At 41.1% G+C, this 25,149-nt stretch overlaps 1 protein-coding gene across 1 annotated transcript in view; it reads right to left on the bottom strand.

Moving 5' to 3' along the window:
- MAP3K19 (mitogen-activated protein kinase kinase kinase 19) overlaps nt 1-13,468 on the bottom strand; it is a 60,582-nt gene extending 47,114 nt beyond the window's left edge. Inside the window, 2 exon segments of the mRNA XM_025404803.1 lie at nt 10,564-10,679; nt 13,447-13,468. Of these exon segments, the coding sequence (XP_025260588.1) occupies nt 10,564-10,679; nt 13,447-13,468 (138 nt within the window).
- Nucleotides 13,469-25,149: the final 11,681 nt, after the last annotated feature.

Genomic DNA, 25,149 nt, shown 5'->3' on the forward strand with positions numbered 1-25,149 from the left:
TTAAAATTGCCTTAAAAAATGTACTGATTGGGCACGGTGGCTCACACCTGTAATGCCAGCACTTTAGGAGACAGAAGTGGGAGAATCTCTTCAGACCAGGAGTTTGATGTTGTTTGTTTGTTTGTTTTTTAGAAACAGACTCTCGCTCTGTCATCCTGGCTGGAGTGCAGTGGTGTGATCATAGTTCACTGTAACTTTGAAGTCCTGGGCTTGAGTGATCCTCTTGCCTCAGCCTCCCAAGTAGTTGGGGCTACAGGTGCATGCCACCACACCTGGCTGAGGCCAGGAGTTTGAGACCAGCCTGGGCAACATAATGAGACCCTGTCTCTACGAAAAATTTTTTAAACATTTATTTCAATGTATTAATATGAAGTGATATAGTTAGTCCTTTTAAAAAGAAAGTTGCTTAAATAGACCATAAAAGATAAAAGTAAGTATGTTTTTGTTTATCAATATCTTTTGCATGACATCTTAAAGATTTGTCTCTAGGTATTTTATTTTTTATTGATTACTACATTTTATTGATTACTACATAATGTTAGTAACCAAATATAATGCAATCTTCAATATTGTGACAAAACCTAGCAAATTTCTCAGTCTCAGCACTGCTGACATTCAAGACGAGAAAATTCTTGGCTGTGGGGGCTGTCCTGTGCCTGGTAGGACGTTTAGGAGCATCCCTGGCTTGTACTCACTAGATGCCAGCTGCATTCTCCCCCAGTGATGATACCGAAATGTCTGCAAACGTCAAATGACCCCCTAGGGTGGGAAGGGTGGGGGCTGGGAATCACTCCCTTGCTGGGAACCAGGGTACTAAATTCTACTTCGGTAGGAAGCAGACTAAACTACTTATAAAAGTTAAAAATGCACAAAGTTAAAATATTCAAATAGGATTTAAAAAGGAACGTTTCTACGGTAGCTCATCCCACCCCATGTCCCAGAGAGGTCTTGATTTAACCATTTCTTTATTTTTAATTTTCACTTAATTTTTATCAAAATTAAACTGCACATTAAAAAAACTCAAATAATGGTAAAAGACTTATACCAAGAAAAACAATCACCCTTTTCCTCAGAGGCAACCACTTCCAAACTTGCAGCTGTTTCTTTTGGTATTTTCTTCCGTATTTCTGCATAGTTATCATGCTGTCTCTTGACTCATCAAAGTGAGGCATCATCTCTTGACTTATTATGGTAGTTAATAATTTAATGTTCTTATGCCCTGCCTCCATCCTCCCAATACATTTACCTTCTTTGTTGTTAAATCAATAGTCAATGGCTAATTATGATTATGAGGCTATTGTACTATGTAGTAGTACAATTGTACTGTAGTATGATTATGCTTTCTTTCTTGTATAACTATATTTTTTTCCTGAACAAACCCCCAAACCCTTGTTTGTTTGTTTGTTTGTTTGTTTAAATAGACCTTACTTTTAGGGCAGTTTTAAGTTCACAGAGAAACTAAAAGGAAGGTATAGGCCGGGTGCAGTGGCTCCCGCCTGTAACCCTAACACTTTGGGAGGCAGACGTGGGTGGATCACCTAAGGTCAAGGGTTTGAGACCAGCCTGTCCAACATGGTGAAACCCTGTCTCTACTAAAAATACAAAGATTAGTCCAATGTGGTGGAGCATGCCTGTAATCCCAGCTACTCGGGTGGCTGAGGCAGGAGAATCACTTGAACCCAGGAGGTGAAGGTTGCAGTGAGCCAAGATCGTGCTCCAGCCTGGGTGACAGAGTGAGACTCCATCTCAAAAAAAAAAAAAAAAAAAAGAGGAAGGTATAGAGATTTCCCATATACCCCCTGCTCCCACACATGCACAGCCTCACCCAGAGTGGTACATTTGTTACAGTTGTCCATAGTTAACATTAAGGTTCACTCCTGGTGTTGTACATTCTATGGATTTGAACAAATGTATAATGACCTGTATCCACCATTAGAATCATACAGAGTAGTTTCAGTGCCATAAAAATCTTCTTTACTCTGCCTATTCATCCTTCCTTCCCCTCATTCCTTATTTTTTTTTAATTTCTAGTTGGTTTATTTTATTTACTCTCTTATGTCTTTTTATTAAATGCCTACATCTTCCCAACCTACAATGGTCTCTCTACTTGATGAAATTTATCAGACAATATATCTGTTCTGTTTCCCTCCTCTGTCCTGCTCCCTGCCCCCATCCCAATCCCCCAATCATCTGAGCTCTTTGTTTTCTAGACTTGCTACATAGCTGAAGTCCTGGTCCTGCCTTCTTCATTATACCAATGATTCCCTCCTCTCTCTTGATCCCCTGAGTCATAGATCCTATTTTTTCCTCTTTCTTTATTTACTTTCTCAATTTAATAGAGCACTTAGTAGCTTCCTTAAAAGGTGTATCAGAAGTAAGATGTTTGAGATTTCTGTGTCTGAAAAAATGTCTTTATTCAACTCTAATGCTTAACTGAGAGTTTGTTTGGGCATAGAATCCTAGTTTGGAAACCATCTTCAGCTGGGCCAGTGGTTCACACCTGTAATCACAGCACTTTGGGAAGCCAAGGTGGGCAGATCACTTCAGGGCAGGAGTTCGAGATCAACCTGGACAACATGGTGAAACCCCATCTCTACAAAAAAACGCAAAAATTATCTGAGCACAGTGGAGCACGCCTGTAGTCCCAGCTACTTAGGAGTCTGAGGTGGGAGGATTGCTGGAGCCTGGGAGGCAGAGGTTGCAGTAAGCTGTGATCGTGCCACTGGCCACTGCATCCCAGCCTAGGTGACAGGGTGAGACCCTGTCCCCAAAAAAGAATAAAAGAAAAGAAAAAAAAAAAAAAGCTATGTTGTCCAGGCTGGTCTCAAATTCCTGGGCTCAAGTGATCCTCCCCTCTCAGCCTCCTGAGTAGCTGGGCCCACAGGTACAGGTGTCCACAGCTATGCCTGGCTGAAAACCATATTCTTTTTTGTGTGTGTCAGATATTTGAAGACATTCCCTACTCCACCCCTTTTCCATTACTTTTGATTTTAGTATAGCATACGTTCAGAAAAGTTCACTTACCATATGTGTATAGATTAATGTTAATAAACCAAACACATTTATGTATCCAGGACCCAGATCAAATAAAAGAACACTACCAATATCCTCAAAGAACACTCTCATGCAAGTGCTATTTTGAATTCTAACACCATAGATTTGTTATTCCTCCTTTTGTTTTTATATAAATAGACCCATATAGGATTTAATTTATGTCTGGCTTCTTTTGCTCAACAATGTATTTGTGGGCCGGGCGCGGTGGCTCAAGCCTGTAATCCCAGCACTTTGGGAGGCCGAGATGGGCAGATCACGAGGTCAGGAGATCGAGACCATCCTGGCTAACACGGTGAAACCCCGTCTCTACTAAGAAATACAAAAAATAGCCGGGTGAGGTGGCGGGCGCCTGTAGTCCCAGCTACTCGGGAGGCTGAGGCCGGAGAATGGCGTGAACCCGGGAGGCGGAGCTTGCAGTGAGCTGAGATCCGGCCACTGCACTCCAGCCTGGGCTACAGAGCGAGACTCCGTCTCAAAAAAAAAAAAAAAAAAAAAAAAAAACAATGTATTTGTGAGATTCATCTGTATTGTTGCATGTAATTTTAGATCATTCATTCTCATTCTCATTTATGTGTAGTTTTACACTATGTGAATATACCAAAATTTATGTATCCTTTTTATTCTTGATAGGCACTTAAGTAGTTTCCATTTGGGGGCTATTATAATAATGCTGCTATAATCATTATAATATGTAGCTTATGGTAAACATATGATGCATTTCTGTTAGGTATGTACTTAGGAGCAGAATTGCTGGATTATGGAGTATGCATATATTTCTCTTTAACAGACACTAAAAGACAGCTTTCTAAATTTATTCTAACATTTCATTCTCCCATCAGGAGTGCATGAGAGTTCTGGTTGCTCTATATCCTTGTCAACTCTTGATATTTCCCAACTTTTAAAATTGTAATCATTCTGTGGATGTGCAGTGTTATCACATTGTAGTTTATAAATGTACATTACATTTATCCAATGACTGAAAGCTCAGCATCTTTTAATATATTTCATTGCCCATTTAGACATCTGTTTTTGCTAAGTGTCTGATCAAGTTTTTGCCCACTTTCTATTAGCTATCTGTTCCTAATTTGTGGGAGTTTTAAAATTTTTTCTGAATGCAGGTCCTTTGTCAGATACATACATTGTAAGTATCTTTTCTCACTTTATGAGTTGCTTATTATTATCTTCATGATGTCTTTAGATAAAAAGAAATGCTTCATTTAATATAGTCCATTTAATTAACTTTTCTTTTATGGCAAGAATTTTGTGTGTGTTTTGTTGTAAAAATTGTTGCCAGCTCCAAGGTCACAAAGATTTTATCTTACATTTTCTTTCAAAAGTGTTAGTGTGGTCAGGCACAATGGCTCACATCTATAATGCCAGCACTTTGGGAGGATGAGGCAGGGACATTGTTTGAAGCCAGTAGTTCAAGAACAGCCTGGGCAACAAAGCAAGACCCCATCTCTACCAATAACAAATTTTTAAAAATTAGCCAGGAATGGTGGCATGTGTCTGTAGTCTCAGCTACTCAGGAGGCTGAAGCAGGAGTTTTGCTTGGGCCCAGGAATGCTAGACTGCAGTGAGCTGTTATGTTTCACATTTTAAATTCCAATGAATGTGGAATTGATTTTGTGTATGGTGTGAGGTAGGGGTCAACATACGTATTGTTTTCTGTATGGCTATCTATGCAACCCAGAACCATGTATTGAAAATTCTTTCCCCTATTTCACTGCAGTGTGAACTTTGTCATATATCAGGTAATGAATTTATCTATATTTCTATCAATATCACACTGCCTTAATTGATTTAGCTTTATAATAGGACTTGATATCTGGCAGCCTAAATCTTCCAACTTTGTTCTTCTTCAATATTGCCCTCACTGTTCTCGGCCTTTTGCCTTTCTATATCAATTTAGAATCAGCTTGTTAATTTACACACACACACACAAACACACACACACACACCTGATAGGTTTTGAATGGGACTGTGTTGAATCTGCAAACTAATTTGGCAGAATTGACATCTTTATAAAATTAAATTTTCCAATCCACTAACATGTTACATCATTCTATTTATTTAAGTCTTCTTAAAATTTTCAGCAATACTTTATTACTTCCAGTGTAGAGGTCTTTTATTGCTCCATATATTTGTAGCTGCATATATTTGTAGCTTACAATGGTATTTTTAAGACATCTGGTGCCATTCTAGTTTCCTATCCTTCATATTATCTCTCTTTCTCTGAAAACTCTCAAGATCCTCTTGTAGCCTCAGTGCTTTAAAAGTTCACAATACTTTAGGGTAATTTACTTAGTCACTGTCCTGCAGTGATGGGTGCTTTAAACTTGAAAACTCATATCATTTGGTTCTGATAACATTTTTTTTCTTTTTTTTCTTTATTTTTATCTCCTCCCTTTAAAACTATTTCTTCCCCTTCATTTCTCTGTGCTCCTGATTTCATCTGCATTCCTTGTTGTTTTGATGCTACTTTTCATATCAGAGGCTTTCCTCAAATACCTGGTGACCCTTGGCTGTCTTGACTCTTCATATTAAGAAAGAGACACTATAAATACGACTAGAAGTTCTCTGTGTATGTTGCTATTTACCTGTTGGTGGGCTTCGCTGGGTTGATCTGATAGTGAAATGCTTTTGTTTCAGGGAACTTAAAAGTGTCAGTATTAGTAGGTCTATTTTCTGGGGTTATTAAATCTCCAGAAGAGAATCTTCCAGTCTTTTGGCTTAGTAGTATAAATGGGCTGCTGGCCATATGGGAGCTAGGTGGGGAAGGAATATGGAAGCAATATCTCTGTCAATGTTCAGACTTAAGCCTCCAGGTTGAGACCGGATTCCCATCTTTCACCTTGTATGTTGTTACTAAGTCCAGAATTCCTCCAGCTCAAATAATCTTCCACCAAATCTTCCTGCCTTCTGTGAGGGTGGGGAAGGAGTAAGTGGTGTAGTTACATAGAGTGGAAGTAGAATGTTGGGGATCTCTCTGCTCCTTATATACATTTTCAACCAAACCCTCTTTTTTTTCAACCTCATGCTAACTCCCAACTTCTGCAGTACCTGGTGCCTCTAATTCCTGGGCTTTTCCACGGTTCTTTGCAGTACATCATCTTGATTCTCATTAATATCCTTTCCCTGGACAATTAAGTTTTACCATTCTCCATGCCGCAAAATCATTTCTCACTTCTCTATCCACATTCTGACATCTTATATTGTGATTTGGGTTTAGCAATGTATCCTACCATGTTTCACTAAATCAAAGATGTCCCTGATTAAAAGCTACACTGTTGTTTTATGTACCAGTAAAAATGGCAAAACAGTACCAATTTGACAGTGACAGTTGTAAGATGTCTGACTTCAAAGAGGTTAAAACACAAAAATACACATCTTAGAATTGATAGTAGTTTAGGCTGGGCACGGTGGCTCATGCCTGTAATCCCAGAACTTTGGGAGGCCGAGGTGGGCAGATCACCTGAGATCGGGAGTTCAAGAACAGTCCGACCAACATAGAGAAACCCCGTCTCTACTAAAAATACAAAATTAGCCGGGCATTGTGGCCCATGCCTATAATCCCAGCTACTCGGGAGGCTGAATTAGGAGAATCGCTTGAACCCGGGAGGCAGAGGTTGCAGTGAGCTGAGATCAAATCATTCCACTCCAGCAGGCTGGGCGACAAGAGTGAAAAAAAGAAAAAAAAAAAAAAAAAGAATTGATAGTAGTTTAATTGAAGAAAAAAGAAGCTCAACATATATATTTTTTTAAGGGATTAGGCCTCTCACTGTTGGCCAGGCTGGAGAGTAGTGGCATGGTCTTGGCTCACTGAGGCCTCAATTTCCTGGGCTCAGGCGATTATTCTGCCTCAGCCTCCTGAGTAGCTAGGACTACAGGTATGCACCACCATGCCCAGCTAATTTTTAAAATTTCTTGTAGAGACAGGGTCTTGCTATGTTGTCTAAGCTGGTTTCAAACTCTTGGCCCCAAGTGATCCTTCTGTCTTGGCCTCCCAGAGTGCTGGGAGTACAGGCATGAGCCACTGCACCCGGCCCGGATCTTTTTTCTTTTTCTTTCTTTCTTTTTTTTACAAAGATGTGAAAGTAAATCAGTGGAGGAAGTATGGTCTTTTCAACAAATGATAGAGGAACAACAGGCAAAAATATGTACCTCAACCTAAACCTTGTACTTTGTAAAAATTAACTCAAATTCCGCTGGGTTGGTGGCTCACGCCTGTAATCCCAACACTTTGAGAAACCAAGGCAGGGGGATCCCCTGAGTTCAGGAATGCGAGACTAGCCTGGCCAACATGGTGAAACCCTGTCTTTACTAAAAATACGAAAATTAGCCAGGTGTGGTGGCGGGCACCTGTAATCCCAGCTAGTCAGGAGGCAGAGATGGGAAAATTGCTTGGGAGGCAGAGGTTGCAGTGAGCAGAGATCGTGCCACTGCACTCCAGCCTGGGTGACAGAAGTGAGACTCTATCTCAAAAAAGAAAAAGAAAAAAAAACTCAAATTGCATTATGGATCTAAACGTAAAATGTGAAACTATAACTCTTTTAGAAGAGAGCATAGGATAAAATTGTGACCTAGGCTTGGGTGAACAATTCTTAGTCACAAAAATCATGATCCATAAAGAAAAAAATGGATGAGTCATTTTTTATCAAAATTTAAAACTTCTTTTTAATAAAACATTAAAAAGGATGAAAAAACAAGTCAAATAATTTTCTTGACTAGGAGAAAATATTTTATGAAGCATATACATAGAATATATAAAGACTTCTCCAAACCTATCAGTTAGAAAGCAAATAATCCAATTAGAAAATGGGCAATGGGGCCAGGCATGGTGGCTCATGCCTGTAATCCCACTACTTTGGGAGGCCGAGGCAAGAGGATTGCTTGAGGCCAGGAGTTCGAGACTAGCCTGGGCAACATAGTGAGATCCAATCTCTTCAAAAAGTTTAAAAAATTAGCGGGTGTGGTGGCGTGTGCCTGTAGTCCCAGCTAGTCAGGAGGCTGAGGTAGGAGGATTGCTTGAGCCTGGGAGATTGAGGCTCCAGTGAGCCATGTTTATGCCAGGGCACTTCAGCCTGGGCAGCAGAATGAGACCTCAATCTCAAAATAAATAAACGACTTTTTGGACTTTTTTTTTTTTTAACCAATAAAATATAGAGTAGTAGTATATTTATTTGGGATATGTTAATTTTTATAAATATTCAAAAGGTACAAATGAGTACACAGTGCAAATTGCATCTCCAGTTCTCTCTCTGTAGGCAACCACTGTTGCCAGTTTGTTGTACATCTTGGGTCTCATTCCACAGTTTTCTATGGGCTGCAATGTTTGTTACTAATACTGTTACTGTACTACAGGGGATTTTTTGTAAAGTCATTCATCACAGGCAGGATGATATCCAGGGCCACGAGGAGGCACCTCCTTTTTGGTACCCTATGATGGGTTTGATATGATCAGGTTAATGATCTCCTTTTGTTTTCCTTTTTTTTTTTTTCTGAGATGGAGTTTTGCTCTTGTTGTGCAGGCTGGAGTGCAATGGCACAATCTTGGCTCACTGCAACCTCTGCCTCCCTGGTTCAAGTGATTCTCCTGCCTTAGCCTCCCTAGTAGCTGGGATTACAGGTGTCCACCACCACGCCTGGATAATTTTCTGTATTTTTAGTAGAGATGGGCTTTCACCATGTTGGTCAGGTTGGTCTTGAACTCCTGACCTCAGGTGATCCACCCACCTTGGCCTCTCAAAGTACTGGGATTACAGGCATGAGCCTCCGTGCCTGACAGTCTTTTTAAAAAAATTGAGACAGGGTCTTGCTCTCACCCAGGCTAGAGTGCAGCGGTGCAATCATAGCTCACTGTGGTCTAAAACTCCTGGGCTCAAATGATTCTTCCACCTCAGCCTCCCAAGTAGCTGGGACTACAGGTGTGTGCCATCATGACCAACTAATTTTTTAATTTTTAGTAGAGATGAGATCTCTTTTTGTTGCTCAGGCCAGTGCAGAACTCCTGGCCTCAAGAAATCCTCAACCTCACAAAGTGCTGGAATTACAGGTGTGATATGATTTGGTTCTGTGTCCCCCAGCAAATCTCATCTTGAATTGTAATCCCCACATGTCAAGGGAGGGACTTTGTAGAAGGTGATTGGATCATGGGGGCTGTTTCCCCCATACTATTCTCATGATAGTGAGGGAGTTCTCACGAGATCTGATGGTTTTGAAAGTGGCAGTTTCCCCTGCACTCTTTCTGTCTCTCCTACCACCTTGTGAAGATGTGCCTGCTTCCCCTTTGCCTCCCACCATGATTGTAAGTTTCCTGGGGCCTCCCCAGCCATGTGGAACTCTGAGTCAATTAAACCTTTTTTGTTTATAAATTACACAGTCTCAGGTAGTATCTTTATAGCAGTGTGAAATGGACTAATACAAGGTGTGAACCACCACGGCCAGCCGAGACTTCCTTTTCAATATTAATGTATATAAAAGGAAGGTACATTTGATCATTTAGTATGGATTCAGCTGAAACAATCTTCTGTGGTATTGGAGACACACACAAACACACAGACACATGCGCACGCGCGTGTGGGTGCATGCACACCCAGAGTAAAGAACCGAATATTTGTGTCCCACCAAAATTTATATGTTGAAATCTTAACTACCAACGCGATGGCAGTAGGAGGTAGGGCCTTTGGGAGATAGGTTATGAAAGTAGAGTCCTCAGCTGGGCACGGTGGCTCCTGTAATCTCAGCACTTTGGGAGGCTGAGGTGGGTGGATCACGAGGTCAGGAGATCGAGACCATCCTGGCTAACATGGTGAAACCCCGTCTCTACTAAAAATACAAAAAATTAGCCGGGCATGGTGGCGGGTGCCTGTAGTCCCAGCTACTTGGGAGGCTGAGGCAGGAGAATGGCATGAACCCAGGAGGTGGAGCTTGCAGTGAGCTGAGATCGTGCCACTGCACTCCAGCCTGGGCGACAGAGCGAAACTCCATCTCAAAAAAAAGAAAAAAGAAAAAAGAAAGTAGAGTCCTCATGATGGGATTAGTGCCTCTTATAAAAGGGACCCCAGAGCACTAGCTAGCTGTCTCTCCATCAAGTGAGCATATGAGAGGTTGGCAATCTGCAGTCCAGAAGACAGCCCTCACCAGACTCAAACCTGCTGGCACCCTGATCTCAGACTTCCAGACTCCCAAACTGTAAGAAATAAATTTCTGTTTATAAGCTACCCAATCTATGGTACTTTGTTATAGCGGCCAGAACTAAGACACACACACACACACACACACACACACACACGTACACACACATCCTATGCATGAGTCTCAGAGTTTACTAGCTAATTACTGCTCAGAGATTACACTTTCAGAAGAGCATCTTACCAAATGTGTTTTTTTATGATTACACTTAAAAATAAAATTGTAATATATGATTGTTATGAAGTATTCAAGTAGCACAAATAAAGTAGTAGATGGAGTAGGCTGTCTGTTGTTTCTTTAAAGGGAGGCTCTTACCTCACTGCTGCTGATGCTTTGCAAGATGATGTTTTGATTTTTGATAACTATCATCATATCAGTTGGAGAAGAGCTTGTATCATGACAAATGTCAAGCAATGACTCAGCATGTCTTTCTATCAAAAGAAACATAATAGTACGTTTTGATAAGATTCATCTCCAGCAATTTCAAAGGAAGTTCTAGCTCTATGTTCTAAAATCAGCTCCATTGTGTCAAACATTTTCCTGAAATAGTGGTCTGGGATCCTGATGAAGCTTCTGGCACTAATTTTCGCAAGAAGGGATGTGAAGACAAGAGTCCACAGAGTCGATCGCTTACTATTTTTTTTAAAGGCTTTGATGGTAACTGCTATTGCATAAGGACAAAAAAATCAAACAGGTACTTTGAGATTTTGAGCAAGTGAAATTTTTTAGAGAGTTAGGATGAATCAATCATCCTTTCTGATCTGAGTACCCACTAAATTTTAAGCTGTATGAGAAATAAAAACTTTACAAGAGTCAGATTTTAGTTAAACTTAAATCCAGTTACCTCATACTTAATGTCTACATCGTCATTGCAAAACCCTCTGTAGGGTGCTGGGACATGAGTAAGAACTTTTTAACCATTAAAGCTGTCAGCAGTTCAAGGTTAGGGGACCCTCTTCTCCAGAGCTGTGCAGAGGAAGGACATCTGTCTTCCATGTTTCCTGAGGATGTCCCATCATTACGGACTTCTATCGGTGGAAGATTAGGAGACGCTTCTTGGACTCTTCCAACTAAACCCTGAAAAACTTCCATGTATTTTTCAGGGTACTGAAGACTTAGTGCCGGCTCAATCGATATTGGATTTTCTTTCTCTGAATCTGTGCACTGCCCTGAAGCCCCTTAAGTTATTTCTTGGGGATTGAGGATAATTTCTGCACAATTTGGCTAACTGAAATCAGAGCAATACAGGGCCTTACAGACCATCCTATAATTTAAAAAATTTAGATCGCTCAAACTTTCTTCTTTAGTTTGTAGAAGGGAGTGAATCATGAAGTTAAATTAATAGTAATCACGAGTTACCACTTCAAATGTTTGGGAGTAATGGTTTGTGGTAGGCAAAGTTGCTAAGAGAAACCCTAATGATGAGCTGGAAATCACATTTGCTCTACAGTTGCCCAGGACAAAGACACTCAGCTCCTCTGAGCACACTTCTTATCTAGTGATTAAAGCCACATTAAATGGACAGAGTTCCTAACACCAAACAGCAGACTCCCAGTTTGTACCCTAGGGACATCCCCTCCTGCTATCCTGGCTTCTTCAAATAAGTATTGGCTTCTTTCAACAAAAACTCCCTCTTTCAGTGGCTCCTCTGCTTATCTTGTAGTGGAGACAAAATTGAACAAGTGACCTATACCCAGACCTTCCATTTCTTCACCATATTTTCCTGCTTTACTCTCTGCAATCTATCTTCTGCCTACATCCTGCCATTGAAACGTCTCACATCCTTACCACATCTGCTTTGTAATCTCTTTTCCAATTTAACATTGTTTCCTGCTCCTTTCTTCCTGCAACCCTCTTCTGATTCTCCCCCTCCTCCTCCTCTCACTTCCTGAGTCCTGATGTCGGTACCACTCCTCTCTATCTGTATGTGCACCTCCTCAGCTCAGCCCTCTGCAGTTTTCTCACTCTCATCAATCCCTCAACAACCTCACCCACCATCATGTCCTCACAATCTCCTCTCTGTAGAGAACTCCCAAACTAGCCTTTCAACCGGTCCTTTCCCACAAGCCCAGTCCTACAGAAACTTGCTACTTGAAAAGTCCCAGTGTGCTCCCATTTTGTTGGTTGTATTTCCATCATCCGTACTTTACAGGCCTTAAAATTTAGTCATCTTTGACTCAACTTTTGTCTCTGCGTCTCCGCTGTCAACGTCACAGCTCGCAGTTCTGTGAATTGTTCTTCCACAATGTCTCCTAGATCCACCACTCCCAGCATCTCTCAATCTCACGCCCCACCCAAGGACTCACTCCCTAGTTCTTACCACCACACATATGGGCACTTCTATAATTTCTTAATAGAGATCCCTGCCTTTTCCCTCAGATGTATCCAACACGATAGGAACAGGTTAATATTCCTAGAGCATGGCCTTGATCATTCTCTGGCTTAAACTTCTTTAGTGTCTGTTTTATTTTTTAAAAAAGTGATGTCCTTCAGCCTGACATCTAAGGCTCACCCCTCCATGGACCCAGTTTCTTTATGTATCTGACCTTTTGTTTCTCTTTTCCCTGACATGAACTTTCAGTTCTAGTTTCTTGTTTGCCCCTGGGATAAGCCATGCTCACTCCCAGCAAGGGGCCTCTGCTCCACAAAATCAAATTGCATCCTTTTTTCAAGGGTCAGATCAAGTCTCACCTCTTTCATGAAACATTCTTAGGTATAGCTTTGTCCTCTGCCCCCGAAGCTTCAAACAGAAAGCGAATCAAACAATAAAGTCAGGCAGCTTTCACAAAGTCACACGCTGCTCAGTGGCACACTTTTCATTATACTTCTTGCTGTGGCTGTTTCTATGTCTTTGATTGGACTCTTTTCCCACCTATATCAAACCTTCCCAGTTATCCAGCCTTCAAGAACCACTGTAAGTCCTTCTTCCCCTTTCAAGTTTACAGCAAGCTCTTTCTCTCTGACTTACGTGATGTGTCCCTGACCATGCTGTCTATTTTCAAAAGTTTAAACCTTGCATTAGACTTCTTTGCGTCCCCCAGAGCACCTAGTCATGGGCCTTGTACAGAGTCACTGCTCCATAAATAGCCGTGGACTTGATTTCTTTAAATGGATCCATCAAACAGATGTAGAAAAAGCAAGAGTTCTAACAGGAATTTTTGGGTTGGGAAATTATGCACGTGGAGTGAAAGTATTTACCTGGTTTTGGCATAGAACTCATTAAAATGTCCAAAAGCTTCTGTTTCTTTGAACTCTCTATTTGTGACACATAATGTATCGCTGATTTTCCGCTAAAATCACAAAGTTTAGGATCTCTAGGAAGAACAGAATCAACATTAAAGTTTATTTAGTTGAATCTGTTGAAAAAAGAAAACTAATATGAGAGGGCAAACATTTACATCAAATAAATAAAAAGTAATCTTATGTAGTTTGGGGATAATAATAATTATTTCAAAATGTATGAATAGAGGATGACAATTTTCCAAGATTTTAAATGAAAGGGATTTGCTGTATATCTTTATTCCCATCCCTATTCTAAAAACATTCTAAGATTTGCAGAGAAGTCCCAGCTTTGGACAAAATTTTTATAATTCCTTGAGGGTGCATAAAATCAAGTAAAGATAAAAACATCTTTTGTTGGTTTTTTTTTCACACTTTTAAATTTTTTTCAATGAGTCATAAGGATAAAAACATTTTGATAAACGATTGTCTTATCATTCCAAATAGCTCACTTGATTTTTTTTCTTTTCAATAATTAAGCTAACTGCTGACTTTCTTGATATTTCTTTTTTCTAATGCTAACAGATAGCTCTTTTATGATTCAAAATGGTGGAATGGCATAGAATCTTCTCTTTAAAATTAAGCTGATACTTTTATTTCATGGGCTCTTGGTTGAGTGGAGCAATCTTGTCATAAAAACCACAGTGTGCCTCTCTACATGACCTTTTCATTCCTCTTTACTTGGCCTTGTGGTTGGTAAGCCCAACTGGCTGATCTTAGGACCATTTACAACAGCACAAGTCTCTTCTCCTCTCTATGTTGTACTGAACACTTGCATTAGATATCGGCTCAGAGAAATCCAAAGTCAAATGATGAGAATTCCATTAATAGATTATAGTGAGGGGAACAATGATGAAACTTGCTTTACTTGTCCTATTCTAGGACAAGGAGCAAGTTGATCATGGTCTCTATTCTAAAATCTTTGAATTTGAATCTCTTCGTTGCTGTGGGACAGGGTAATGTGTCATGAGCCACAGTAATATTCTCTTATGGACTTTTCTTCATCAAAGATTGTAATTCAAAAGAAATAGCATAGGACTGAAAATTGGGGTTGCCACTACCTTGATATGTGACTTTAAGCAAGCCACTTAACATATTTGCAGAGAATTCCCAACTTTGGACAAAAATTTTTATAATTATTTAAGGATGCATAAAAACAAGTAAAGGTAAACTCATTGGGACCTCTCCTCATCTGCCTAGATTAGGGTGTCTCCAAGTGGCATACCTTGATTTCCGGTATTCTGGACCCCAATCCAGACCTACTGAACATCTCTGGGATGATGTCCAGGAATCTCCACTTTCATCAATCAGCCAAACTATTTCTCAGCACTAGTCTGAAGTAGCTTCAAAATTCCCTTTTCATTCCATTATACTAACTGATCCTTTTACAATATCTTGTGTTCTTGACTATAATTTTGTTCTTGAAGCTCCCTCCTCCTTTTTTTTTTCCAAAACAAAATTCATATGAAATGCTGAGAAAGAGCTCAGGCCATCTGTTCTTATTTGATGACAAGATAACTAAGTAACAGCTTTAGGAAACTGCAATTGTAACATGAGAGATTGCTTATTAACCTTCTTATTTTAAAAAAAAGTTCATTGTTTATCTCCCCCCCCGCAAAAGAGCATTTGACATATAGTAATGTTAAGATAACTTGAAAACACTATTAGAAATTGCTTTTCAGACATTGACAGTGTTTTCTGAAATAATTAGTAACATCTTGGGGGTTGAGAGCTGGATACTCAAGAATTATTTGACATTCCCAGTAACTACTAAAACACTACTCATTTCAAGAAATGAAACAAAGAGCTGGATATCATAAGAATAATAGGTAGCAAATTTTAAAAACTGCACATCACTTTGCCACTGTGAAGTCACTTCTATGATGGTGTGCGTGCATTTGGTATATATAGTAGAAAACAGCCTGGAATCCCTGCACTTTGGGAGGCCAAGATGGGAGAGTAGCTTGAGGGCAGAAGTTCGAGACCAGCGTGGGCAATATAGTGAGATTTCATCTCCACAAAAATTAAAAATTAGCCGGGCATAGTGGTATGTGCCTGTAGTTCTAGCTACTCAAAAGGCTGAGGCAGGAGGATCCATTGAGCCCAGGAGTTTGAGGTCACAGTGAGCTATGATTGGGCCACTGCACTCCAGCATGGGCAACAGAGCCTGTAAAAAAAAAAAAAGAGGAAAGAAAGAGAGAGAGGAAGGAAGGAAGGAAAGAATGAAGGAAGGAAGGAAGGAAGGAAGGAAGGAAGGAAGGAAGGAAGGAAGGAGAAAGAAAGAAAGAAAGAAAGAAAAAAGAAAGAAAGAAAGAAAGAAAGAAAGAAAGAAAGAAAGAAAGAAAGAAAGAAAGAAAGAAAGAAAGAAAGAAAGAAAGAAAGAAAGAAAGAGAGAGAGAGAAAGGAAAAGAAAAGAAGGAAGGAAGGAAAGGAGAGAGAAGAGAGGGAGGGAAAGGGGAAAAAAGAAGCTATGTGTCGGCCGGGCGCGGTGGCTCAAGCCTGTAATCCCAGCACTTTGGGAGGCCGAGACGGGCGGATCACGAGGTCAGGAGATCGAGACCATCCTGGCTAACAGGGTGAAACCCCGTCTCTATTAAGAAATACAAAAAACTAGCCAGGCGAGGTGGCGGGCGCCTGTAGTCCCAGCTACTCGGGAGGCTGAGGCCGGAGAATGGCGTGAACCCGGGAGGCGGAGCTTGCAGTGAGCTGAGATCCGGCCACTGCACTCCAGCCTGGGCGACAGAGCGAGACTCCGTCTCAAAAAAAAAAAAAAAAAAAAAAAAAAAAAGAAGCTATGTGTCTCGGTTTACACGTGATTTCTGTAAATAACAATGGAATAGACACCCTTCGGCTGGGCTGACTAACTGCTCGTACTCACGCATGATGCCTTAGGAGCTGGGACAGAACTTCCACAGGTCTGTATGCTGTTAACATGTCAAGACTCTCAAATAGGTCCACATCTCTCACAGTCAGCATCAGAGGGGTCAAGCCATGTTGGTTTGGGAAATTTATATCCAGGAACTCTTCGGATGCCTTTAAAAACATGCAGCTTTATTTCTGTTGTGTTTTTACTGCATAGCTCTTTATGCTAATCTTTGCATTTTCATTGCTTGGCCAACTTTTCATTATAACTTCAATATGTTCTTTCTGAGTGTCTGTCCTGAAAGGGAACTGATGAGGTGAAAGAACACAAGCCAGAAAGACAGATCTGGGTTTCAATCTCAGCTCCTTAAGGTGGTTATTTAACTTCCCTGACAAGTTGTATCAGGGACACCCAGTTAAAAGGTGATCAAATTACCCTGATAAATTGAGGGTATCCAGTTAAATCATGTGTAATTTTCTTTTGGGATGTATTTATGCAAAATATTATTTGTTGTTTATCTGAAATTTAAATTTAACTGGGTGTCCTGTATTTTTATTTGCAAAATCTGGCAACCCTACTTGCTAAACTTCAGGGCCCTCAGCTGTAAGTTGGAATAGTAGTGTCTTCCTTGTAGGGTTATGTTGCTGATTGGGGCTAGAATGTAAAAAGCACTTAGCAGAGTGTCTGACACACAGTAAGTGCTCAGTAAACATTCACTGAATGAATAAATAATTCATAACAATATAGCAGCTCAGCCGGGCGTGGTGGCTCACGCCTGTAATCCCAGCACTTTAGGAGGCTGAGGCATGTGGATTGCTTGAGCCCAGGAGTTTGAGACCAGCCTGGGCAACATGGCAAAACCCCATCTCTACTAAAAATACAAAAAAATTAACCAGGCCTGGTAGCATGCACCTGTAGTCCTGGTGACTCAGGAGGCTGAGGTGGGAGGATCACCTGAGCCCGGGAAGGTCGAGGCTGCAGTGAGCTGTGATCACGTCACTGCACTCCAGTCTTGGCAACATAGTGAGACTCTGTCTCAAAAAATAAAAAATAAAAAAAATTTAAAAAACAGCTAACTTACCTGTATTTATATAGTCAAATGGAGGGAGGTATATGGATGTAATTTGATGCCTTAATGAAAGTAAAACTTAATTTGGATAATTCAAAACTGAAAAGCTACCGCAGGCCAAAACACCTAAATTGTTCATTTTATAGACCAAAGAAATGCACTGATTTCATCTCTATTTCACTTTATGCCGTGTCAATATACTCAGTGTCTCTACCTCAGCTTCTCTAGGGACAAACTAGAGAGAATGGTATTACTTCAGCAAGGTACTGTGGGAATTAATTAGTTAACTTTTTTTTTAGTCTCTAAGAAGAAACCACCTCCGATATCAATGTTTATTATTAGTTAGAACCAACATGAAAATTTTGAACTGAGAATAGTCTCGTAATAGCATATCAATTCAGCATCTGTTGATCAAAGTATAGATCCAGTTACAGGTACCAGTTTCTTAAAACTTGGTTCCTAATGTTTAGAGGTTAAAAATGTGGTTATAAAAACAGACATTGGGCCAGGTGCGGTGGCTCACGTTTGTAATCCCAGTACTTTGGGAAGCCGAGGTGGGCGGATCACGAGGTCAGGAGATCGAGACCCCGTCTCTACTAAAAATACAAAAATAAAATTAGCCGGGCGTGGTGGCAGGCGCCTGTTGTCCCAGCTACTCCAGAGGCTGAGGCGGGAGAATGGCATGAACCCGGGAGGCCGAGATGGCACCACTGCACTCCAGCCCGGGTGACAGAGCGAGACTCTGTCAAAAAAAAAAAAGACATTACATTACAATTACAACTACTGAAAACACCATTAAGTAAAATACATTGTCTTTCAAAAAAATTTTCTAAGCCTCAGTTCATGATGTTTGGCAATTTTAGACTATCATTTAGTCCAACCAAAGAATTTGAAGTATTGTTTGGTTTTGTTGTATCTCTCCTTGAACTGTACCTGACTGGAATATCTTTCACTTTTTTCTTTCTCTGTTTGTGTCTTTATCATAAGGGCTTAGAAGAAACTGTTTCTTAGCAGCAATTGATTTTCTTTCAGTTGGAAGATCACATGGTCTGACAGTCTCTTTGAAGGTAAATGCCAAGAGTAGGCAATTGCCAGTCACCGATAATTAATGTCCTTGGTTATGCATATGATTTTGCAAATTGCTTTCTGAAAAAGTATCTGTAAGTAGAAAATCTAAACAAGAGGATCAATACCCTGAGAAGACAGCCCTTTAAAAATGTATCCTCTGAACTCCTTTCATAACAACTAAATATTATGCAAGGCATAGGCTCTCTGATTCCCTTTTCAGGATAATGATAATAACAGCAACTGGTCCAAAGGGATCTAAGCAGCAATTGTACAAATGGCAGTGATGCCAAGGGAACTCCTCTGAGCAAGTTGATAGTGGTCCTCTGGAGGCTTCCTGGGAGCAAATCATTTCCCAGGGGTGTTGCGTGACTTCTAGCATCCAGCCCAAGGAAGGTGGAAATCGACTGCTCCTGTGTTCCTTTATTATCTTGTTTTCCACCCCAGTGTTCTCTTTGATCCCTTTTCTTTTTTATATATTCTGTCTGAAACTTCCTAGGATTACATTGGAAAAGAACTCATTTTTCTTTAAAAGGAGTCATATGTAGTCTGTGCCCTTTTCACCATCCACTCACCCACCCAAAGATGGAAACAAATATCAACTAACCAGTAAATGTTGAACTTGCTCAAGATCACCTTGCCATGAACTTTGTAGAAGTTGCATTTGGGGAGCCTGGATTCTATTAACTGCCAAGAGTTGTCTTTGGATATTGCAATTAGCTACGTGAATTGCGGTTCGATTGCTGTAATTGCAAAGGGTGACATCTACTCCCCTTTCCAGAAGAAATCCAACAACCTGCAAAACAACACAGTCTTAGTTAAATATTTTTAAGTACCAACAGTGTCTTCAGAGCTGGGTGGAAAACTGACTTAGGCATGGCTCTGATTCATTGGGAAGTGGGTGACTGCTATTTGCCCTTCTTAATTTGGGAAACAAAAATCTCATGACATGCATGATTTTTGGATACTCTTTTTTGGAGGGACTAGAGATCCATGAGTATTGTATGTTAAACCCACACAAAACATTGAAGTTTTATAACTGTCTAACATCGAGAATACAAAATCAAAGGGAGCAGGCATGGTGGTGTGCACCTATAATCCCAGCTACTGGGAGATTGAGGCAGGAGGATCACTTGAGCCCGGGAGTTCAAGGCCATCATGCACCATAATCCTACTGTGAATAGCCACTGCACTCTAGCCTGGGCAACATAGCAAGATCCTGTCTCTAAAAATATACAAAAACAAAGATGATTCAGGCTTACTTATTCTTGAATGTTGCAAGTATTTCTGCAAGTGTTTCTAGAAAGAGAGTAAACTCTATTCAGTATTATAAGGGGACAGATTGCCCAGTTGCGAGTTAGGAACTGTCCTTGGTGCTGAGACTGCACCAATGAACAAGACCAGTAGCCAGCCTTTAAGGTATTTGCAGTCTACTGAAGAACAAAGACACTTAAAAAAAAAAAAACAAAAAACAAAAAAACAGGTAATTGCAACATGGGGTGATAAATGTAACAAGAGAAGTGAATACAGGAGGCTGATGGGGGCACTTTGAGGAAATTTTTAAAGATATCTTGGAGAGTCTGCGAAGACTTCTTGGAGAAAGTGATGTCTAAGCTGAGACCTGAAGAATCAGACTCAGCCAGGCACACTGGGAGAAAGATTGTTCCAAGCAGAGCATACAATGTGAATAAAGTACAGTGTGTACAAGAGGGCAAGTAATATTCAAAGCTCTGGAAGGAGTTAGGTATGTCTAGATCTCAGGATAAGAAACGGAAGGGAAGGAGATGTGGGTGGAGAAGTCAGCAGTGCCTGAGTCCTGAAAGACCTGACAAACCCCTTTGAGGAGTTAGGGCTGTGTCTTCAGGGCAATAGGCAGACAGTGAAAGATTTTCCTCAGAAAAATGACATACTCGGGTGAGTGTTTTAGAAAATCACTCTGGCTGCTGAAACAGATTGATGTGGGGAAGAAGGGAAGTGGCGAGACCGGGGAGGAGACTACCACAGTTGCCTCATGGAGAGATGACAGTGACTGAACAAGAGAAATGGTAGTGGAGATTTAGTGACTGAGGGCATAATCTAGGAACACTTAAGAGGTGGAATTGACAGAACATAGCCACTTATTCAATGTGGGAGTTAATGGTGAGCCAGAAATCAAGGATAATTCCAAGATACTGTCTTCAGTGTACTTTTGTCTGTCTTCTGTACTGCCACTGCAGACCAGGCTGCCATGGTCCCTTGCCTGAAGCAATGGAACAGCCTTCTCTCCATATCAAGTGCTTCTACATGAAACTCGCTAGAAAGGCCCAAATCAAAAATTCAGATAACAGCAAGAGATGGAAAGATGAGAAGAACTTGGAGCCCTCATACCACCATTTCTGCTGGTGGAAGTGTAAATGGTGCATCCACTTTGAAAAACAGTCTGGTTTGGGAGGCCAAGGCAGATGGATCATGAAGTCAGGAGTTCAAGACCAGTCTGGCCAAGATGGTGAAAGCCCATCACTACTAAAAGTACAAAAATTATCTGGGCGCCGTGGCAGGTGCCTGTAATCCCAGCTACTTGGGAGGCTGAGGCAAGAGAATTGCTTGAACCCAGGGGGCAGAGGTTGCAGTGAGCCGAGATCATGCCACTGCATTCCAGCCTGGGCGACAGAGTGAGACTCTGTCTCAGAGAGAGAGAGAGAGAGAGAGAGAGAGAGAGAAAAGAAAACCAGTCTGGCAGTTACTCAAATGATTAAACATAGAACGCCCCTATGATCCAGCAATTCCATTCCTAGGTATGGTACTCAGGAGAAATGAAAACATATACCCACACCACAACCTGTGCACAAATGTTTACAGAAGCATTATTCATAGTAACCAAAAGGTGAAAAGAACCATTTTCCATCCATGGATTGGATAAATAAAATGTTGTATATCAAGACAATGTGATATTATTTGGCTATAAAAATCAAGTACTGACACATGCTACTACATGAATGAACCTTGAAAACATTATGCTAAGTGAAAGAAGCCAATCGCATACTGCATGATTCCATTCATATGAAAGTCCCAAATAAGAAAAGTTATAGAGGCCAGGCACGGTGGCTCATGCCTGTAACCCCAGCACTTTGGGAGGCCGAAGCAGGTGGATCACTTTAGCTCAGGAGTTCAAGACCAGCCTGGGCAACATGGTGAAACCCTGTCTCTACAAAAAATACAAAAATTAGCTGGGTGTGATGGCACATGCCTGTAGTCCCAGCTACCCGGGAGGCTGAGGCAGGAGGATCACCTCAGCCCAGGAGGTAGGGCCTGCAGTGAGCTGTGATTGTGCTACTGCACTTCAGCCTGGGCAACAGAGTGAGACCCTGTCTCAAAACAAACAAATAGACAAACAAAAAACAATAAAAAAAAGAACAGCTATACAGAAAGAAAGTAGATAAGTGGCTGCTTAGGGCTGGGGTGGAGTTGGGAAGAAAGGATAGAGAGTGATAGCTAAAGGATATCGGGTTTCTTTTTATCTTCTTTTTTGGGGATGAAGTTCTTTTTGAGATGATAAAAGTGTTCTAAAATCAATTGTGAGAATTGCACATTAATATGAATATACAAAAAAATGGAAGTAGCCACTTTAAGTAAAAGTAAATTGTATGGTATATGAATTTTATCTCAATACAGCTGTTTTTGAAAATGCCTTTGCATGCCTTTATGGCCTTGCGTGATCCAGCGCCTATCTGCATTTCCAGTTTTATCTTGTGCCAGTCTTCATCCTCCCTCTGCAAGATCAAGTCACCTTTCTATACTTCAAATGTACAAGATTTCTTTTTCCTTCATTATTATTATTATTATTATTTTGAGATGGCGTTTCACTCTTGTTACCCAGGCTGGAGTGCAATGGCGCGATCTCAGGTCACTGCAACCTCCGCCTCCAGGGTTCAAGTGATTCCCCTGCCTCAGCCTCCTAAGTAGCTGGGATTACAGGCCCCCACCACCACACCCGGCTAATTCTGTAGTTTTAGTAGAGACGGAGTTTCTCCATGTTGGTCAGGCTGGTCGCGAACTCCTGACCTCAGGTGATCCGCCTGCCTCAGCCTCCCAAAGTGCTGGGATTATAGGCGTGAGCCACCAATCCCAGCCAAGACTTTTTTTTCCTAACCAAGGCCTTTGTCTTTGCTGTTCCCTCTACCCCAATTGACCTTCATTTATGTCTTAGCATAAATACAACACATCAGTAAGGATTTCCTGACCACTTTATCAAAAGAGAAGCCCTCTATTGGTTACTTCAAAGTACTAATAACAATTCGAAATTTTTTTTTTTTTTTTTTTTTGAGATAGAGTCTCGCTCTGTCGCCCAGGCTGGAGTGCAGTGGCGCGATCTCGGCTCACTGCAAGCTCCGCCGCCTCCCAGGTTCACACCATTCTCCTGCCTCAGCCTCCCTAGAAGCTGGGACTACAGGCACCCGCCACCACGCCCGGCTAATTTTTTTGTATTTTTAGTAGAGACGGGGTTTCACCGTGTTCGCCAGGATGGTCTTGATCTCTTGATCTCCTGACCTCGTGATCCGCCCGCATCGGCCTCCCAAAGTGCTGGGATTACAGGCGTGAGCCACCGCGCCCAGCCCACAATTTGTAATTTTTTAAAGTGCTTCTTGTTTCCTTATTTGTTGTGTTTCACCTTCCCTCAAATGTAAGTCCCCAAGGACAAGAGATCTTATCACATGAACAAATATTTTATGAATGAGTGAGTGAATGGTTTAAGATAAATAGATGATGATGCCTTAGTTTAATTCAATTTCAAATAATTAAATGTTTATTTGATTTAATATGATGGGTAACACTGATACTGGTGTCCCTCAGGAGGGTAAGGTTTGGGAAGAAAGACGATGAAGATAATTTTGGACCTGTTGTGTTTGGGATGTCTATAATATACAAGTGGAGATACTTAGTTGGAGTTCAACATTATGTGTGTATGTGTGTGTGTGTGTGTGTGTGTGTGTGTGTGTGTCCGATATGGGCTTGAGAATCAGGGGCCATCCTCACATTATGGAAGGACACCAACATTTAAAGGATGAGAAGAAAGAACCCATGAAGGAGACTGGATAGAAGTTGCCAGAGAGGTAAGGGGAAAAACCAGGAGGAGGTCAAGGAAGAAAACACTTGAAGAAAAATTGGAGTCCAACGGTGCTAACAGGTAGATGTGGCAAAGGACATTATAGGGGACATTGGCAAGAGCAGTTTCAATGGAGTAGTAGAGGAAGATGTCACACTGCAGTAGTTTGAAGAAGTAAGCAAGTGGGGGCAGTGAGGATAAACCAGTAAAACATTCTTGTTTTTGTTTTTGTTTTTAACAGAGTCTCCCTCTGTTGCCCAGGCTGGAATGCAGTGGCACTATCTTGGCTCACTGCAACCTCTGCCTCCCGGGTTCAAGCAATTCTCCTGCCTTAGCCTCTGTAGTAGCTGAGACTACAGGCACCCGCCATCATGCCCGGCTAATATTTGCATTTTTAGTAGAGATGGGGTTTCACCCATGTTGGCCAGATTGGTCTCGAACTCCTGACCTTAGTTGATCTGCCTGCCTCGGCCTCCCAAAGTGCTGGGATTACAGGCATGAGCCACTATGCCTGGCCGTCACCTGGTTTTTGACAGCAGACCCTGATGGTTTATGTGATTTGTTCAGCTGAATGGATTCAGGACTTTGGGTGGCATTGTTGAGGTGATTACTGTAGACTGGCCTCCTCCTGCTGCTTGGACTTCTGTTGACAATAGCTTTCACTGAATGTTATATGAGACAAATTGATGAATCTGGCCCTAGCCTCTGTTGGTGAGATTAATCAGAGTGGCCCAACAGAGTAGTGAAATCATGAGAAAATTCATCAGATGCCAAGATAGTGCAGAAATGAAGGGTGGACCTTGTTAGGAGGCACGTCTCCATGGGTCTCTTATATTTCTGCAAGTCTTGTGAGCAAAGGCACTGATTGCTTTTATTCCATGCAAACTTTTCAAGCTTATTTGTATAGTGAATGGCTTTGGAAGATAGAGATAGTGTCTCCTTCTCCAGCAAAGAGTAACTTTGCTTACTGCCCATTGTAAATTATTAGGGATTTCCAAGTTGAGGGTTCCTCTGCTGTTATGCAACCCACTGCATGTTCAGGGGTCACCTGGTCCTCTTCCTATTACTCAGTGGGAATTAGGGCTTAGGGAACGGATACAAAACTGCTAAAATTCTGACTAATGCTATTGTTATGAATAAACACACTGCCCTTTTTCTCTGATCCAGTAGTTCTTTCTTCTGCTAGGAATCCAAGCAATTCTGGCAAGCTAACTCATTAGCTGCGAGTAGGGTAAAATCTCAGATCCTTCATAGTTCTCAAGAGATGTCTGCAAGTGAAAAGGCCTGAGAGAGGAAAGGAAGTGGTTGCAGGAGGACGTGGGATCAGTGGAGGTGTTTGCTTCTTTATGCACTGGCAGAAGGCACTTATCTAAGCATTTTTAAATGCTGATAGAAAGAAGCATCATTGTTTGTAATAACAAGAATCTGGAGACCACCCAGATGTCCACCAGAGTAGGATAGGCAGATAAATTGTGTAGGCAAATAAATTGTGGCATATATATATATATATATATATATATTTTTTTTTTTTTTTTTTTTTTT

This window comes from Theropithecus gelada, chromosome 12 (genome assembly GCF_003255815.1).
Source record: "Theropithecus gelada isolate Dixy chromosome 12, Tgel_1.0, whole genome shotgun sequence".
NCBI lineage: Eukaryota > Metazoa > Chordata > Mammalia > Primates > Cercopithecidae > Theropithecus > Theropithecus gelada.